The 16,554-nt window shown below is 62.7% G+C and overlaps 1 protein-coding gene across 2 annotated transcripts; it reads left to right on the top strand.

Moving 5' to 3' along the window:
* The first annotated feature begins 4,966 nt into the window (after nucleotides 1-4,966).
* On the top strand, nucleotides 4,967-7,146 carry LOC123379829 (skin secretory protein xP2-like). Of its 2 annotated transcripts, none has more exons than XM_045036482.1 (3): nucleotides 4,967-5,633; nucleotides 6,046-6,295; nucleotides 6,594-7,146. In XM_045036482.1, exons 1-3 carry the CDS (start codon nucleotides 5,496-5,498, stop codon nucleotides 7,127-7,129), a joined length of 924 nt encoding a protein of 307 aa, XP_044892417.1. In that variant the 5' UTR covers nucleotides 4,967-5,495; the 3' UTR covers nucleotides 7,130-7,146. The 2 variants fall into 2 exon arrangements, with proteins under 2 accessions (XP_044892417.1, XP_044892416.1); XM_045036481.1 differs by lacking the exon at nucleotides 4,967-5,633 and adding an exon at nucleotides 5,640-5,937.
* The last annotated feature ends 9,408 nt before the right edge of the window (nucleotides 7,147-16,554 follow it).

The following is a 16,554-nucleotide window of genomic DNA, read 5'->3' as shown; positions in this document are numbered from 1 at the left end:
GGGCACACGTGGCCGTGGAAAGATGAGGAAGGGGTGGGCCTGGCACGGAACACACTCACGCGGGCCTGGGTCTGCTCCGGGTCCAGGCACAGCCACCCCTCCTGCCTGGGTCCCGGGCCCGGGGGAAGGTGGAGGTGAGCTCGTTCAGACCCTGTGCCCACCCGACACGCCCCTCCAGGGGCTCCATCACATTTGGGCCCGGGTCCCAGCGCCTGGGCTGTGGCTCCCAGCCTTCCCGAATCCTGGTCACACATCCCTGTGTCACCCCCTCCCCTTCCGGGTGGACGGCCCGTGTGACCGCGTTCTAAGGGCTAGAAGACGATGACGGGCTGTCACTTCCAGGCCGATTCATGGAATTTCTGCTTTCCTCTCTCCGGGGTCCATTCTCTGTGTCTGCCTCGGACTCGGTCTGTCTCTGTGTGTCTCACAGGAGCAGGGCCTGTGGGCTCCAGGGTCCAGGTGACGACCCTCAGAAGCCTCCCTTGTGGCCCGTGTCCCTCCCCCGGCCCGGTGCTCAGCTCCCTCACGAGGCCTCCTCACCCCAGGCAGGGCACTGCCTGGGGAACCACTTCCTAATGAGGACCCGAGGCTCCAACAAGGAGGGTCTTCACCTCGGTCCCCACACCAGGGTCCACTGCTCGGCCACGTGCTGCAAACCCAGGACCTCGGTCCTCCAAGCCCCCAGGCTGCCCTCTGCTCAGAAGGACCTTGAGGGAGTAGGAAGCATTTTCCCAGGAGGGGAGAACAGAGGGTCAGGGATGAAGATCCCGGGACACAGACTCGTCTATGAGCCTGTGGGACCCTGGGGACACTGTCTACGCAGCCCAATTTACGGAGGAGGACGCTGAGTCCTTCTGTGCCCTAGCCCCGTCCACACTTCCTACTTCCAGGTGCCCAGTGTGGTGGACACAGGACCCCAGACCCCGTCCTCCCCTAGTTCCCGCCAATCCCCCCAGACATCTTGGGGACCCCCCGGCCCTCAGCCGGCACATCTCCCCTCCCCATGCTGTGGGTCCCGGGCTATTGCCAGGAATCCTGATGTCCCTGCCCATGGCCCCACTGCCTCCAGCCTTTCTCTTCTTTCCCCCACGTTACCCACCCCCTCCCAGTGTGGACTCCCCTCTGACCCCCAGCGGGGCAGTCCGAGTGTGTGTGTGTGTGTGTGTGTGTGTGTGTGTGTGCACCCGCCTGTCTGGAGATGCCCAGTGGTCACAGCCTCACACAGACGGGGTGGATAGGGACCCCCGAGCATCTCAGGGGGTCTCGTTCCCAGGGAGAACCCCACGGGGGGATAGAGGCTGGCCTAGGACTGGAGACCAGCTCTGCTCCTCGGACGCCGCACACCTCACTTGTCCTGGGCCAGTCCTTGCCTCTCCTGACCTCAGTGTCCCCACTGTCCCTGAGGGTCAGACGGGGAAGTGCATCAGCGTGACCTTGACCCAGGCTGTCCTCCAGGGGTAGGTGGAGGGGAGGTGCCCCGGCTACACAGGCCTCCCTCCCCAGGGCCGGCCAGGTCTGTGTCGTGGCCAGGTGTGCCCAGGGACCTGCACTCAGCACCTGTAGATGATCCAGATGCAACGCTGACGTGCATGAATCCAATCGCTCCCCACCTGGCTGGTCCCCTATGTTCCCGCCTCCACCAACGGCTCTGGGACCCGAACCTCTCCTGCGCCCCAGAACCATGCCTGCCCCAGCCAGGCACACCTCAGGGTGCAAGGCCAGGTGGGTTGGACATCTGGGGACACGAAGGCCAGTGAATACACCCACCCCCACCCAGCTGGCCTGGACCGCAGACTCTACCCCAGGGTCCAGGTGCATGGACCCTGGGGCATGGCTGGGCCAGGGCTCCTGCAGGCAGCAGGGAGGCCAACTCAGGGCAGGGAGAAGTCGGTCCGCCCCTCCCCCTTCTCCTTTCCTCCTTCTGCCTTGTCTTCCTGGCAGGACCTTGGACAGAGGTCCAGCCTGGGCCTGGCTGCAGCCCTGGGCAGAGTCAGAGGGTGGGAAGCGGCCTGGGGAGGCCTGGGGCCACCTCCAGGATGACCAAGCGTCAGGGGGCTACTTTAACTCGGCGCCCCCCGGGCACTCAGTGATTTCAGCCCTTTGTATACATGAGCCGTGACCCAGCACCGGGTCCCGGCCCCATCCTCACCCCCACGAGGCCCGCATCCTCCCCAGCCGAGGCCCTGTCGGTGGCCGGCCCTCCCTCCAGCCCCAACAAGTCCAGCTGCCCCAGAGGCTATACATCTTTCCAGGCTGGAGCCCCAGCAGCCGTAAGGGGCCTGGATCCGGGCCCTGGAGCCCCTCAGGGAGGACAGGTGAGACTAGGCAGGAGCCAGGAGAGGGCCCAGTGGAGTCTCCTTGAGGTCATGGCCTCCTGCTCAGCCCAGACCCTGTTGTCTGCTGACCCCTAGGGCACCTGGATCCCAGCTGCCGGGCAGGCCCGGGGACAGAGACCAGAATGTGGCTCCCGGTAGCTCACAGGTGTCCCTGTGTCCGGTAGCTACACCTGCCCTACCAGCTGGACTCCCTCCTGGTCGGCCAGCAATACCCCATGGCCAAGAAGAACAGGCCATCGTCAAGCTCTGGGAAGAATGTGTGGTCAGACGGAAGGGGAAGGCTTGCCCTTGGCTCGGGGGGTCCCTGCCCAGGCAGTGCACACTGGTTGGGGGGAGAGGTGCAGTGAGCTGTGCTTGTATCCAAGCCCCCTCGGCCCCCAGAGCCCCTGGGGAGTGAGGGGCTGTCTCCAGCCCTGGCCCAGGATCACGCCCAGGAACGAACCTGTCTTTGGGAGGAAAGGTCTCCATCAGGACCAGGGAGGGGACCGGTCCACCCCTTCCCCAGGTCCAGTAGGTTCAGGACCCTGCGAGAGATCTCCGTTTGAGAGTCCTTGAGAGCATGTGTATCCCCTCAGCCTGGCAAGTGAAAGATCCAAGCCACAAAGCTCAGGTTCTAGTAGAAGCAGAATTTGAACCTAACATTCAAGTGTAGAGTCACTGTTTAAAGCCAGTACCACACTCCCTCAACGCCTCCCACCACCAGCAGGGAAATAGTCATGGGGAAGAGTTGTCTGGGCTGGGGGAGGGCTCCTCCCATTTTTCCTGCCCTGGGGAGTCCCCAGAGAACATCTCTATTGTTCTCTTTCCTCCAAGGGAGGAGGTAGCCCCAAGCACCCTTGCACCCTGGGTTTCCCGGCCCCTGGATCCCCACTGCTGAGAAAGAGGCCACAGTGACCTGTGTCAGGAGTCTGGTTGGCCACTGCTCCTGGGGCCATGCCAAGCCCTGGTGGCTGGATGGAAACGCTGGATGGCTTTGTGGGGGGGTACCTCACTGGTGTCCCCTCTCCTCTTCCCCACTGAGTTTGCGATCCGGGCTCTGTATGGGTGCTCCATCAGTCACCGGTACCCGCCTTGTTCCTGCCGTGGTAGTGATCACTCTGCATCATCCATTTCATTCCCCTTCTGTCTGCACACGTGGCCACGACACAGACCTGGCCGGCCCTGGGGAGGGAGGCCTGTGTAGCCGGGGCACCTCCCCTCCACCTACCCCTGGAGGACAGCCTGGGTCAAGGCCACGCTGATGCACTTCCCCGTCTGACCCTCAGGGACAGTGGGGACACTGAGGTCAGGAGAGGCAAGGACTGGCCCAGGACAAGTGAGGTGTGCGGCGTCCGAGGAGCAGAGCTGGTCTCCAGTCCTAGGCCAGCCTCTATCCCCCCGTGGGGTTCTCCCTGGGAACGAGACCCCCTGAGATGCTCGGGGGTCCCTATCCACCCCGTCTGTGTGAGGCTGTGACCACTGGGCATCTCCAGACAGGCGGGTGCACACACACACACACACACACACACACACACACACTCGGACTGCCCCGCTGGGGGTCAGAGGGGAGTCCACACTGGGAGGGGGTGGGTAACGTGGGGGAAAGAAGAGAAAGGCTGGAGGCAGTGGGGCCATGGGCAGGGACATCAGGATTCCTGGCAATAGCCCGGGACCCACAGCATGGGGAGGGGAGATGTGCCGGCTGAGGGCCGGGGGGTCCCCAAGATGTCTGGGGGGATTGGCGGGAACTAGGGGAGGACGGGGTCTGGGGTCCTGTGTCCACCACACTGGGCACCTGGAAGTAGGAAGTGTGGACGGGGCTAGGGCACAGAAGGACTCAGCGTCCTCCTCCGTAAATTGGGCTGCGTAGACAGTGTCCCCAGGGTCCCACAGGCTCATAGACGAGTCTGTGTCCCGGGATCTTCATCCCTGACCCTCTGTTCTCCCCTCCTGGGAAAATGCTTCCTACTCCCTCAAGGTCCTTCTGAGCAGAGGGCAGCCTGGGGGCTTGGAGGACCGAGGTCCTGGGTTTGCAGCACGTGGCCGAGCAGTGGACCCTGGTGTGGGGACCGAGGTGAAGACCCTCCTTGTTGGAGCCTCGGGTCCTCATTAGGAAGTGGTTCCCCAGGCAGTGCCCTGCCTGGGGTGAGGAGGCCTCGTGAGGGAGCTGAGCACCGGGCCGGGGGAGGGACACGGGCCACAAGGGAGGCTTCTGAGGGTCGTCACCTGGACCCTGGAGCCCACAGGCCCTGCTCCTGTGAGACACACAGAGACAGACCGAGTCCGAGGCAGACACAGAGAATGGACCCCGGAGAGAGGAAAGCAGAAATTCCATGAATCGGCCTGGAAGTGACAGCCCGTCATCGTCTTCTAGCCCTTAGAACGCGGTCACACGGGCCGTCCACCCGGAAGGGGAGGGGGTGACACAGGGATGTGTGACCAGGATTCGGGAAGGCTGGGAGCCACAGCCCAGGCGCTGGGACCCGGGCCCAAATGTGATGGAGCCCCTGGAGGGGCGTGTCGGGTGGGCACAGGGTCTGAACGAGCTCACCTCCACCTTCCCCCGGGCCCGGGACCCAGGCAGGAGGGGTGGCTGTGCCTGGACCCGGAGCAGACCCAGGCCCGCGTGAGTGTGTTCCGTGCCAGGCCCACCCCTTCCTCATCTTTCCACGGCCACGTGTGCCCACGAGCCTCATGGGGTAGCAGGCACGGGACGAGTCTACAGGTGTCTCCCTGATGGTGTCCCTAGAAGTGGATTCCAGAAGGACCCCACTGTGCAGACGGGGAGACCGGGGGGCCCCGGGAGGCACAGGGTCTGTGCGGGGTCCCGGCACTGGTCAGGAGGAAAACCCAGGTCTGAACCCAGCTCTGTGTCCCCAGAGCTGCCACACCGGCTGCACCAGGCCTCGCGGGGATGTGGCTGGGCTGTGTTGGTGTCACTGTAGGGACAGGGCATGGGGTGGAGGGGAGCCCTCCGCAGCCTGGGAGGGGCTCTTGTAGGAGGAGGAAGATGGGTAAGGGGACCCACCTCTCTGGTCACAAAGCCCAGTGACCTGGCAGTGACCTCACCTCTCTGGTCACAAAGCCCAAGTGAAGTCAGAACCCGGGTCACCAGGCACCCACATTGTGGAGACAGCGCCCGACTGGGCTCATTCGTTGGGACACCTTCGCCTGACGAACATGTTCTCCTGTTGTGTGCCCGTGTCCCGCGGCTGCTGGCTCAGGGGAGCCCGTGGCTGCGACGCTCCCCGACCCCGGAGACAGTGGGTCAGGTCGTGCACAGGACGCCTCAGGTCTCTAGCTCGCAGGGAGCCAAAGGTAACCCAGGGAGCCCCAGAGACAGTCGGTCCAGCCCGACACCGCTCTGATCTGACTTGTGCGGCCCCACGGCCCCTCCCGTGTGTGTGTGTGTGTGTGTGTGTGTGTGTGTGGAGGGCCCACGTGAGCAGGTGCAGGCTGATGAAGGGGTCAGATGCCTGGTGGGCAGGCCATGCTCACACTCCAGGTCAAGGCTGGCTGGGAGGGACAGAGTGTGCTGGGGTGGCCCTCTTGTCCCCAAGATTCATCCCGAGCCTGCAGGTGGATGTCACTGTGTCCCGGGCGCAGGGCTGTGCGCACTCAGGTCTGTGTCGGATCTGGGAGCCGCAGGGGGAGAGGGCGGAAGGACACTGAGGATGGCCGGGCGGGGCTGTGATGCCTCCGGGCCGGCCGCGGGTCACTGTCTTTACAGAAATCAACGGATGAAATCGGGAGGCGACTGTCGGGATCCCGATTCACCTGCCCTACAGAGGTGTGCGTGTGCCCCGTCGCCCAGGAGGGCCACCCTGGACCCGGGGAGAGAGTGGCCGCACGGAGGTCTCCGGAAGCAGGGCCTGGAGATGGCCTGGGAGGGCCTCCCTCACCGCCCGGGCCCCTCCACAGGGTCCTGGCTCAGCGGTCCTGGGACCAGGACCCGGAGCCCCCAGAGCCCGAGCCCGAGGGTGAGAAGGCTGGGGGTGGGGGATGGGGTGCATGGGGCCCCGGGCGGTGCTGGGCCACCCAGGGAGGAGCCCCCGGGGGCTGGTGTGGGGCCAGGAGCAGAGACTGAGAGCCCCCGGGGCTGCGGGCCGCAGGGGGCCAGAGGTCCTGGTGTGGGTTCCTGGCCGCGGCTTCTCGGGAGGCCCTGGGGTGTGTTGTGTGTCTGCAAGGCCCCTGGAGAGGCCGGCGCGGGGGGACCTTCTCTCCTGTCACCCTGAGCCCTTGGAGCCGCTGCAACCATCACTCTGTTTCCTTCTCAAGAGTCCGGGGCAGGAGCAGAAGCCGGTGCGGCTCCAGAGCCCGACCCAACAGCCTCGGGGGCCTCGGCGGCTCTGGAGGCGGGGGTGGCGTCTGGGGCGACTCCTGCAGGGGCCCGGCAGCCGGCAGGTGACCTGGGACCTGTGCGGGGACAGCGGGCACCTGGGCAGAGTCAGCTGGGTCCTGCTTCTGCTCCTGCTGCTTCCACTGTTCCTGCTTCTGCTCCCAACACCGTTCCTGCCACCGCCCTTCTCCCCGCCCCTGCCACCTCTCTTCTCCCTGCCCCTGCCCCCGCCCCTGCCACCGCCCTTCTCCCTGCCCCTGCCACCGCCCTTGCTCCCACATGGATGCCAGCCACTGATCAAGGGCCTGAGGGCCTACACGGGATGTTTGTTTTATTTCTAATTGTTCCAATCCCCGACCCTGACACCCTACCACAATGTCTCTTCCTCTTCTCCCTTATCCTTTCTCTCCTCTTCTTTTTAGCTGTGACTTTATTTCTTCACTGTTGGTTTATAATCCATATTAATCCTCAGTAAAATTTTTATTTACTTTACGTTGTGCAATTCCTGCGCGCTGGGTACACTCACGACGCTGTGAACCACGCCACAGAATATTGGTGCAGAGTATCTCAGTCCCCGAGGGACACCGTGTACCCGGAGCCCGCCCTCCCCATTCGTGCCCCCGCCAGGCCCTGGGAACCCCCAGTCCGCTTTCTCTCCGTGTTCCGTTACTTACTCTGGAGGTTTCCTACAAGTGGAATCTCTCAAGAGATACCTTCGGGTCTGCACCGACTTTTCAGACGGGACAGATTCATTTTCGTACTCTGTGGTCGCTTGAAATAGACTGTTTCTCCTTTGATGTTGAAATCACAATGGATTAAAGATTAGGTGGGAAAAAAGAGGCCCCTTCGGTGACAATGGGCACGGTCTCGGGGTGGAGACCCCCGTTTGTGCTGTGACACCACAGCCTGACGCCAGCCAGGACACGGCTGGTCCCCCCGTGGCCCAGACAGAAGCCGGGAGACGCAGAAGGCCGGACGGTCACACCGCAGAGGGGAGAGCATCCCTCACGACCCAGGGCCAGAAAGGTTCACAGGCCCCTGGGCCAAATAACGCTCCAAAGCCCGTGCGTTCCCCGGGATGGAGACCAGACCCGTCCCAGTCCATGGGAGCCGGCGTCAGAGATGCGGGGCGTCCCGGGGAGGGACTCGGGCAAGTGAAACCCGAGGGAGGCAGCGCTGGGCACCTTCAGACCGGCAGGTTTCTGGTCTGGGGACCGGCAGCCCAGGTGACAACGTGAGGCAGCAGAGGCCCCAGCAGGTCCCCAGCGAGAAGTCCTCGTCCTGCAGGGGACCGGCTGGCCCAGGACTGGGAGAGCCCACAGAGCCTGGGGTCGGCCCTTCCCCGGTCCCCATGCCCGGCCCCAGGCAGGTTGGTCAGCTCTGCTCCCCTGAGTTCAGGGGGGGCGGGCCTTCGGCGGGTGGTGGGGTTCCCCAGGAAGAGGGACCCCGAGCCCCAGGACGCCAAGACGCAGGCCTGCGGGTAGGACAATCCAAAGTCAAGGACATGGGCTTCCTGACCTAGCTCGTCTTACTAGTGACCCAGGCTGTGCTATTAGCCTCGGTGTCCCCATCTGTGACACGGGGACGAAACGGGCCTTCTAGATGGCTTGTCGCATTCCCCGACAGATGAGGTGGAATCGTGGCCTGGTGCCTGGAGGACACAAGGGGCCACCTGGAAGGCTGTCCCAGAGTCCCCCAGGGCACAGGATTCCGGAAGCCCCTCCTCGGCCCCTGCCTGCCGTCCCCCTTCCGGGAACACTCAGCGTTGTTTGCGGAGGAGGTGGAGACGATCCAGGACGTCAGCAGGTCCCACGTGAAGGAAGGTCAGCGCTGGAGGGACAGAAGGACGTGTCCCGTGCCCCCTTCCAGGGCCCGAGCTGTGACGCCCTCTGACCTGACCTCTGACCCGACCTGGTGTGTGGACCCGGCTTCTGTGGTTTCACTCCCACCTTCCCTCCCTCCTTCCCTAATTCAGCCGGCCATCTCAGGTCCCTGCCGTGTGCCGAACACCGGGACCTCATCGGTGAGCGCGACCCGACGGGGTCCCCCACGTGGCCTCTTCCTTTACGGCGTCTGAATCTTCCTGTGCTGGGTCCCCTCTGGCGAGTCTGGGAGGGAGGCCTCTGCACATGTCCCTGCAAGGAAGCACGAGTCCGGAAGGTCCAGACGACCTGCCCCAAGTCCCAGCGTGTGGAGACTGGACACGGGGTGGTCCCTGATCAGAGGAAGACTTGGGCCCACGGAGCCCGCAGGATGACGAGTACAGGGAGCCCGGAGGAGGAGGGGGGAGCACCGTGGCGGCCTGGCGCTCAGGCCAACTGGGAGACGGTGTCGTACCCGGACCGGCTCTGTCCCCAGGGCCGTCGGGGTATCCGCGCTCCCGGGTGGCAGGCTGGCCCCGGCTGGCAGGAGAGGAGGTGCCCGTGGGGCAGGACAGAGCCCTCAGGCAGAGCGGAGGGTCGCAGGTGCTCCCCCAGGGGCAGGTGGACTCGAGCGCCCTGAGGCGGCATCACCGGGACAGCAGTGCCTGCAACGGGGTCCCCATACCTGTCCCCTCCTCAGCCAAGGTTTGTCTGCATGGCGTTTACCCCCCAAACACAAAGTCTGGGCCAGGAGCCACCCTCTTGGAGCCCTCGCCCCTGATTCTTTCCAGCCACCTCAAGTTACAAGAAATGGACAATATTTCAGGTGGTGGTGGACGCCCAGAGATGTTTGTGTTTCTGGCCCACGTTGTGACGTCGCTGGCATTTTAAAGATCAGGGCTTTGATTCAAAAGCGGCAGGATGCCGAGGACCCTGGAGAGCTTTCTGGAAACCTGCCTCTGTGCTTTGCCGCACCCCATTCCGACCAGCTCTGCTCGCAATCTCTCCGGACCACGGTTCCATAGCCTGGGGTCCTCAGATGGCCGAGGTGATGTTGTAATAGGTCAGTTTATAAGACCTCAGAAAGCTTATTGTATATAAGTTCGGCTTAAAGTCACCTTTCATGAATAATTGAGATAAAAGGCTTCTGTAGTTCCCTATTAGGGTTATCGGAAGTTCCTAACCTCCCTATCTTGCTTCTGGGACCTCGCCTGCTTGCTGAATAGATCACTTAGGATGCAAAACGCTCCCCCAGCCCCTCTACCAAGGTCTGGCCTAGGCAAGACCAACATGTAAAAGGCACGTACTCGCTGCCCCACGGCATCTTAGGTGTCTAACTATGATTGGTCATTTTAAACCCTCTTAGGACAAAGAACTTTAAATTGATAGGTTCCCACCGAAACTGACGTCTGTGTGTCACGATATAACTGGCTACCGTGAAAGGCTGTAGATTGTAATTGGTTAACCAAATAATGACGTATTCTGACTTGCTAAAATCCATATAAGCTCACTGCTACCTTTGTTCGGGGCCATTCTCTGTACTTTTCTCCTTACGATCAGGAGATCAGGTTTGGCCCGGCCGTGAATAAAATCTTGCCTCGCTTCTATTCGGCGTCTGGTGGTTTTTTTCGACAGCACCATGTTTCAGAGACAAATCATAAGAGACTCTTAACTGCAGAGAACGAACAGAAGGTTGCTGGAGGGGAGATGGGTGGGAAGATGGGCTCAATGGGTGAGGGGCATTAAGAAGGACACTTTTCAGGATGAGCACTGGGTGTCATATGTAAGAGATGAATCACTTCGTTCTACTCCCAAATCCAAAACTACACTGTATGTTAACTAACTTGAATTTAAATTTTAAAAAAAGAAGAAAAGAAACTGCTTTCCATTTAAATGTTTTCAATAGTGTCTTAGTCCGTTCCATCTGGGTGGCTCGTAAACAACAGAAACATATTTCTCACAGCTCTGGAGCCTGGAAGTCCAAGGCCAGGGTGAGGGCAGACTTCTCGTGTGGGGGAGGGGAGGGAGCTCCCTGGGGTCTCCTTTCACTAATCTCATTCCTTAGGTCTCTATCCTGGAGCCCACCTCCTGAAGACGCCCTACTACCACCACGTCGGGGTTAGGACCTCAACAGACACACTTCGGGGTTGGAGGGATAGGCCTGGTCTCCACTTGCCGACCCTGCCCTCGCCAGGGCTTGGAGCCCAGGCGGGAGAACAGGGGTCCCGAGCTCACCTGGAGGCGTCACTGTCCTTCTGGGAGCCCTGGGCAACTCCATGAAGCGGGAAGGTGAAGGAAGTATGCCCTTGGTGGTAACAGCTCGTGTGGCCTCTGACTGACACCCACCACTCATGTGAGGCTTTTGAGGAGCGCCAGAGCTCACAGAAGCCCCCACGCCTCCCTCCTGGGCTGTGACCTGAGTCCTGGGGCTGGCCGGGGGCGGGGGGACCACCTTAACGTCCCCACGGCCTTGGGGTCCCGGGGTGCTGGGTGTAACCCCAGCATACCTCAGCCAGGAGTGTCCTTCAGTCCAGGACGGTGGCAAAGAGTGACCAGGTGTAGCCAGCGCTGGTCAAGCTCAGGCCAAGGCCAGGTTGGAAGCTTCTGGACAGCTGGCTGGAGGCCAGGAGCAGAGCCCAGGGGGCTGAGCTTGCTGACCACTGCCCTGGGGTGGGGGCGGCTGGGTCAGAAGGCCTGGGTGGGCCTCAGGGCGATGCCTGACCCAGCCATGCCACACCTCGGCAGGACTGGGGGCCCGGCGCCTCGGGGATCACACAAGCCCCCCCCCCACAGCCAACCGCAGTCCTCAGTGGGAGCCCCTCCTGCCTCCTGTCCTCTGGGCAGACCTGGTGTCGAAGTGGTTCCTGGGCTGCCCCCAATGGGCAGCAGAGGGCGCCCCTCCCCAAAATGCTGGTCCTGTTTTTTCTGGTCCCGTGTCCAGGTCTATCAGGGAGGGAAAGGACAGTGCCCAGGCTACGCTGTCCCCTCTGGGTCCCCAGGGACAGGGGCTGCACCTAGCTGGGCGATAGGGTCTCACACATCAAAGCCCTGCTGTCCTGACACGTGTCCCCCCTCCCACTGCAGGGGCAGCCTCCGACCCTGTCTGGTACCCTGAGAGCAATCCTCCCCAGGGGAGGTCTTGTAGCTCCGGGCCTGCCTGAAGGAGCAAGGGTCCCAGACTGTCCTATGACCCCCTCTGCTCTGAAGCAACAATCAGGACCTAATGAGCTTGGTATCATGTGGGGAGGATGCTGGGGTCAGCCCGGCACCCATGGAGAGTCCTCAGCCCCTTGTTGAACGCTGGGACCCCAGACTGTGGCCCAGAACCGGATGACCCCGTTCCCCTCCCTGCCTGCTGCACAACTGCAGGGTCCCATGGGGGCGTCCATGGGTTCCGGGGACTTTAATTCTTGAGAACCACTCTAAACTTCAGCCCCTGGACCAGAACCTTTTCCAGGGAACTGTGGAATCCCCACGCTCCCTCTCTTCAGGGTTTGATCGGAGGAGTCGGGACCAGGCAGGCTCCAGGCATGTTCCTGAGAATCCCAGATGTTCCCCCCAGAGCACAGGAACCTCACCCTGACCAGCCCTGCTCCCCTGGGGTACCTGGCCCTGAGGTCCAGTGGGCAGGATGCCTGGAGCTTTCCTGACCCATGGCGTGGTCAGGCTGAGAGACAGAGGGTCCTCGTGGCCCCAGGCAGATATGGTGGTCCAGAAGAGGGTCTGGGAAGGAAGCGAGGGGTGGGCTTGCCTGAATGTAGCTCAGGGACCCAGACTGAGGTCACTGTGCCTGCAGAGTTGGGGGGAGCATGCTGTGTTTTCTCAGGGTCCTGCGGTCTAGGGGAGCCATCTGGGGGCAAGGTGGGAGCTGTTGGCCTGTGAGGGGCCCCTGGTCCACCCTTTCTCCCTTCCCTGCTGACCAGGCCTCATCGGAGCCGCTGCATAATTTGGGGTGGGCAGGCCATGGACCTGGGCCCAGGCACCCCTGTGGCAAGCGCCCCTTGTCACACGCCATGGAGGACCAGTGTGGGCTAAAGCCCCCAGACCCAGCACTGATGTCCCCTCCCCTCCACCCTCGAGGAAACCAGGAAGAGGGAAGAAGACCCTGCAGGTACTCCCCAGCCCCCCGCCACAGTGAGGAAGCAGCCCAGTGGTGGGGGGTGGGGGTCCCAGGCCCCATCCAGCCGTGACAGTGGGAACCCCAGCCGGCAAGGTCAAGGGAGGCAGGAGCTGGGGAGCCTTGGAGGCGAGGAGGCAGGGCCCCCAGACATAGAGACCCCATGGGTGACCCTAACCTGCCTCAGGGCACCCCCACCCCCACCCCTCAGGGGCCAGCCTAGGACCCCCACTGCGGCCCAGCACCCTGGGAACCCCACACGAGGGTCAGCAACACAGGAAACGACTTATGTGCGCAGGAATGCTCTGGCCTCCCCCCGCTGGCCCTGGGGACCCGTGGGTGGGTGCTGGGGCCTGGGGGTGGCAGGCCCAGGGTTGTGGCCGCTGCCCGGGAAGCCCCCTCCCCCAGGGGTCCTATCTACATCTGCTCTGGGCTGTGAGGAAAGCAGCCAAGCCCCTCCCACACGGCTCAGACAGCCATTAAAGAAATATTATTGCCAGATGTTTTGCTCTTTTCCACAGAAGCAGAGGCCAGCATGAGGTAACTAGAAAACGATTAACCCGTGCAGGCCCGAGCCAGAGTCACTGTGTCCGCAGCAGTTGGGGTGGGTCCCCTGCCTGCAGAGTCCGTCTGTGCCCTGGAGACACGCCCTGCGTGGGCCTGGGGCTTGGGGCCACAGCCCCCGATGGACGCAGTCCGGCCCCCTACCCAGCACACCGCCAATGGCCCCTGGCACCTGCCTGCCAGCTTCCCTGGGGGGACCCTCGGCCCCCGCGTCCTGTAGCCCTTGCCGCCCTGAGTCAGGCCCCACCAGACACGTTGGGGTGACCCGGCAAGCTCGGCTGACCTCGACCCATCTGCCCCGCCTCTGTGGGGAGGCCCAGGCGGGGGCCCCTGGAGTTCCGGTGCTTTCTGGTGGGACCCCCAGGGGCCAGAGAGCTACTCCTTCACCAGGCAATGCCAGCAAAGGCGGCCCTCCCCGTTCCCGGCCCGCCTGGCTCCGGCGCCCCAGAAACCCCCCAGCACGGGCCACTCCACGCAGGTATGAATGTCCTGCGTGGCCTGGGCGTGAGGGGGTGCCATCGGCCCCCAGGCCTAGGTTTTCCACCTGTGCTTAGATGGGTGGGGGCCGCCCCACCACCCAGGACACCCGTGTGGTGTCCATCACAGGCCGTGTCCGCCAGACGAACCCCCTCCCTCCCCTCCTTCCAAACGACAGTGCTCACAGAGCTGGCCTCTGCGTCTGATTCTGACCGGAAAATAAAATTCCCAGCTCTTAGGCAACGGAACAAGAGTGTCCCCCTTGCGGGAAGCAGGCTGGACCGGCCCCCTGGGCTTCTCCAGTGCAGCTGCCTTGGCTGTCCCGCCAGCCTGGGCCCGGGAGGGGACAGGACCGGCTGACAGGTTTCCACCGCAGTTACACTAAAGTCACGCACACGCACAGTCGTCATTTACGGAGACTCGGAAGAGGGCAGTGAGCACAGCTCCACGATGACAGTGAAGCTCCCCTCCCGGCTCGGGTCCTCGCCTCCCCCAGAAACCAGCATCTGGGTGTCCAGAGACTCTTCCCGAACAAGCGGGGGGCCCTGCAGGCTGTGTGTGACGAGCACCCCTGAGGGCATCCTTCTGAGCGTCACCTGACCGTCTTCCCTGCATCCTCACCGGGCCTTCGCCTCCAGCACTTTCTCTCCCCTGCAGCCTAGAGGGCCGAGGGGCTGGTGCGGGGGGCCCCGGATTTTCTGAACAATCCTCTGTTGTTGAGCTTCCACACTATTTCAGTCCGAAACCGTGTAGTTTGGTGTAATTTTACACATGAGTGTGCAGGGTGCTGCCTGCAATTAACTTGCGCTATAAACTGGTTAGACGCTCTCTTCCAAGAGACAATCCCAGTTGACACCCGCTGACGCACGTGCCCACGCCCTTGCCAAGGACAGGCCGGAGCAGCTCTGCCTCGGGCCCCAGTCCGGGGTGAATCCCTGGGCCTTCCTTCTGCGGTCTCAGCAGTGACATCTGTTCCCAGCACGCTGGCACACGCGCGCTTCTGGGGGAACCGCGTGCCCCATCCCGGCCTCTTTCTCCGCTGCCGACTGCCGCGAGCCCCTCGTCGGTTAGGACCTGAGTCGTCACCTGAAGGACCCGCCTGCAGGACAGTGTGAGTCAGACCCCGGATGCCCAGCGCCGTCCTCCAGGACGGCCACCTGCTGTGTCCGGTCTACCGCGGGGCCCAGGTCTGGCTTACACCACCCGGACCCCGGCGGTGGATCTGACCACTGGCTGCTTCCTGTCCGTCTGGCTCATTTTGCAGTTGGCAGATGGAGGCTTGGAGCCCCGTCCTAGGTGCCTGGAGCCGGGCCCCTCACAACCAATCTGGCCCGGGGACAAGTCACCAGGTGACAAGGATGAGAAGCACAGGCTGGTCCACGCCGAGGGCAGGGGCGGGAGCCCAGGCAGAGTCCGCGCTCGGGACATGTGCCCGTGAGGGCCGGGAGGGGGCCAGTCTGGCATCCGCATCAGCTTCAGTATCCACGGACCCACATGTGTAAGCTGTGGAAAATATTATTTTCCTCGGTGAATCACGTTCTAAACTGGGAGGAAACCTCACTGGATAGTTGAGGCATGAAAAAGAAATCAAATAGGTCTTTGTTCAACAGATGCTAAGACGGCTTGGGTCTTTGGCATTTATAAATGAAAGCAGCTTTCGATCACCCACGCCCCTGGGAAGGAGGGGGTCGTTCTGGAAACTCCAGCCGTCACTCAGGAGGGCAGGCTGCTGTGACAGCCCCTATGTCACCCCATTCACCACTGTGTGGCCTGGCAGGTGTCCCCACTGCCCACAGGTATGTACACATTCTCCACGGGGGCATCACCCATCTGAGGGGTCTGACCCATCAGGGACAACGGCCTGGAGACCAGAGCAAGAGGTCCGGGTGGAGTCCCTCCCTCTGCTCAGTCCTCACCTCCTGGCCCCCCAAGACTTCCCTGCCATCCCCCCATCACAAAGGCCCCCTGCTGTCCTTCTTGTGGCAGACCCAATGCCTGTGGGACCCTGACCTTGGGCTGGGTGAGGATGGCCACTTGTTGGTGCCCCTGGCTGAGGGTACCATGGGTTGGGGGCACGTTGTGGGGGGGGGGCAGAGGGACGTGTCCTGGGGGTCCAGGCACAGCATGGGCCCTGATTGTGGCTGGGGCATCCGGCAGGGGGCGTCCACCCCCTTGAACCTCACTGAGCCCCTGTCTGCTGCCTCTAACAGAAAACCCATGGAGGGAGCGGAAAAGTTGGGGGGAGAGGGTGGGGAAGGGTTTTTTTTGAAGGCGGAAGAAGCCCCCACTCCCAGGCTGGGTTAGCAGGTGGTAAGAGGGGCGGGGGGGGGCGGGGATCGGCAGCTCCTCCATCAGATGCCAGGATCAAGTCCACTTTGGCTGCTTAGAGTGTGGGCACAGCAGGTGTCGTTAGGATACTCTTTCCTTCCAGCTCCCACCCACTTCTTAAAACCCTAACAAGAGAGTCATGGTGGGTAATTTCCCCTTTCCTGCTCTTACTGTTCCAGGCACCAAGAGCCATAGGGACACGGGCAGGAGGGAGAGAAAAGCAGGAGGCCTTCTCGGGGTGCCCCGCAGGGCTCCCCCGCCCCGCCCCTCAGATCCCGGGCAGAAGAGCTGGCTTCCAGGTGTGGGGACCCTCGCGGGGACGCTCGTGCACCATCGAGCACGTGCATGCACTCACACATTCGCACTCACACGTACTCAGGTGCACACACTCACACATGCTCTCTCACACTTAGATGCGCATGCTGGAGGCCATCGGAGGAAATCCCCGCTCTGGGCCCCGTACCACCCCCTGTCTGTGGGGCTTCCCTGGGGTGGGGACCGCTGCTTCAGGTCCCCAGCCCCCCTCCTCCTCCCTGCCAGGCCCGGCTGTTG

The sequence above is a fragment of the Felis catus genome, chromosome C2, assembly GCF_018350175.1.
Source record: "Felis catus isolate Fca126 chromosome C2, F.catus_Fca126_mat1.0, whole genome shotgun sequence".
In the NCBI taxonomy this organism is placed as follows: Eukaryota; Metazoa; Chordata; class Mammalia; order Carnivora; family Felidae; genus Felis; species Felis catus.
Note: the sequence above shows the minus strand (reverse complement) of the source record. Positions and strands in the feature narration are given on the sequence as shown.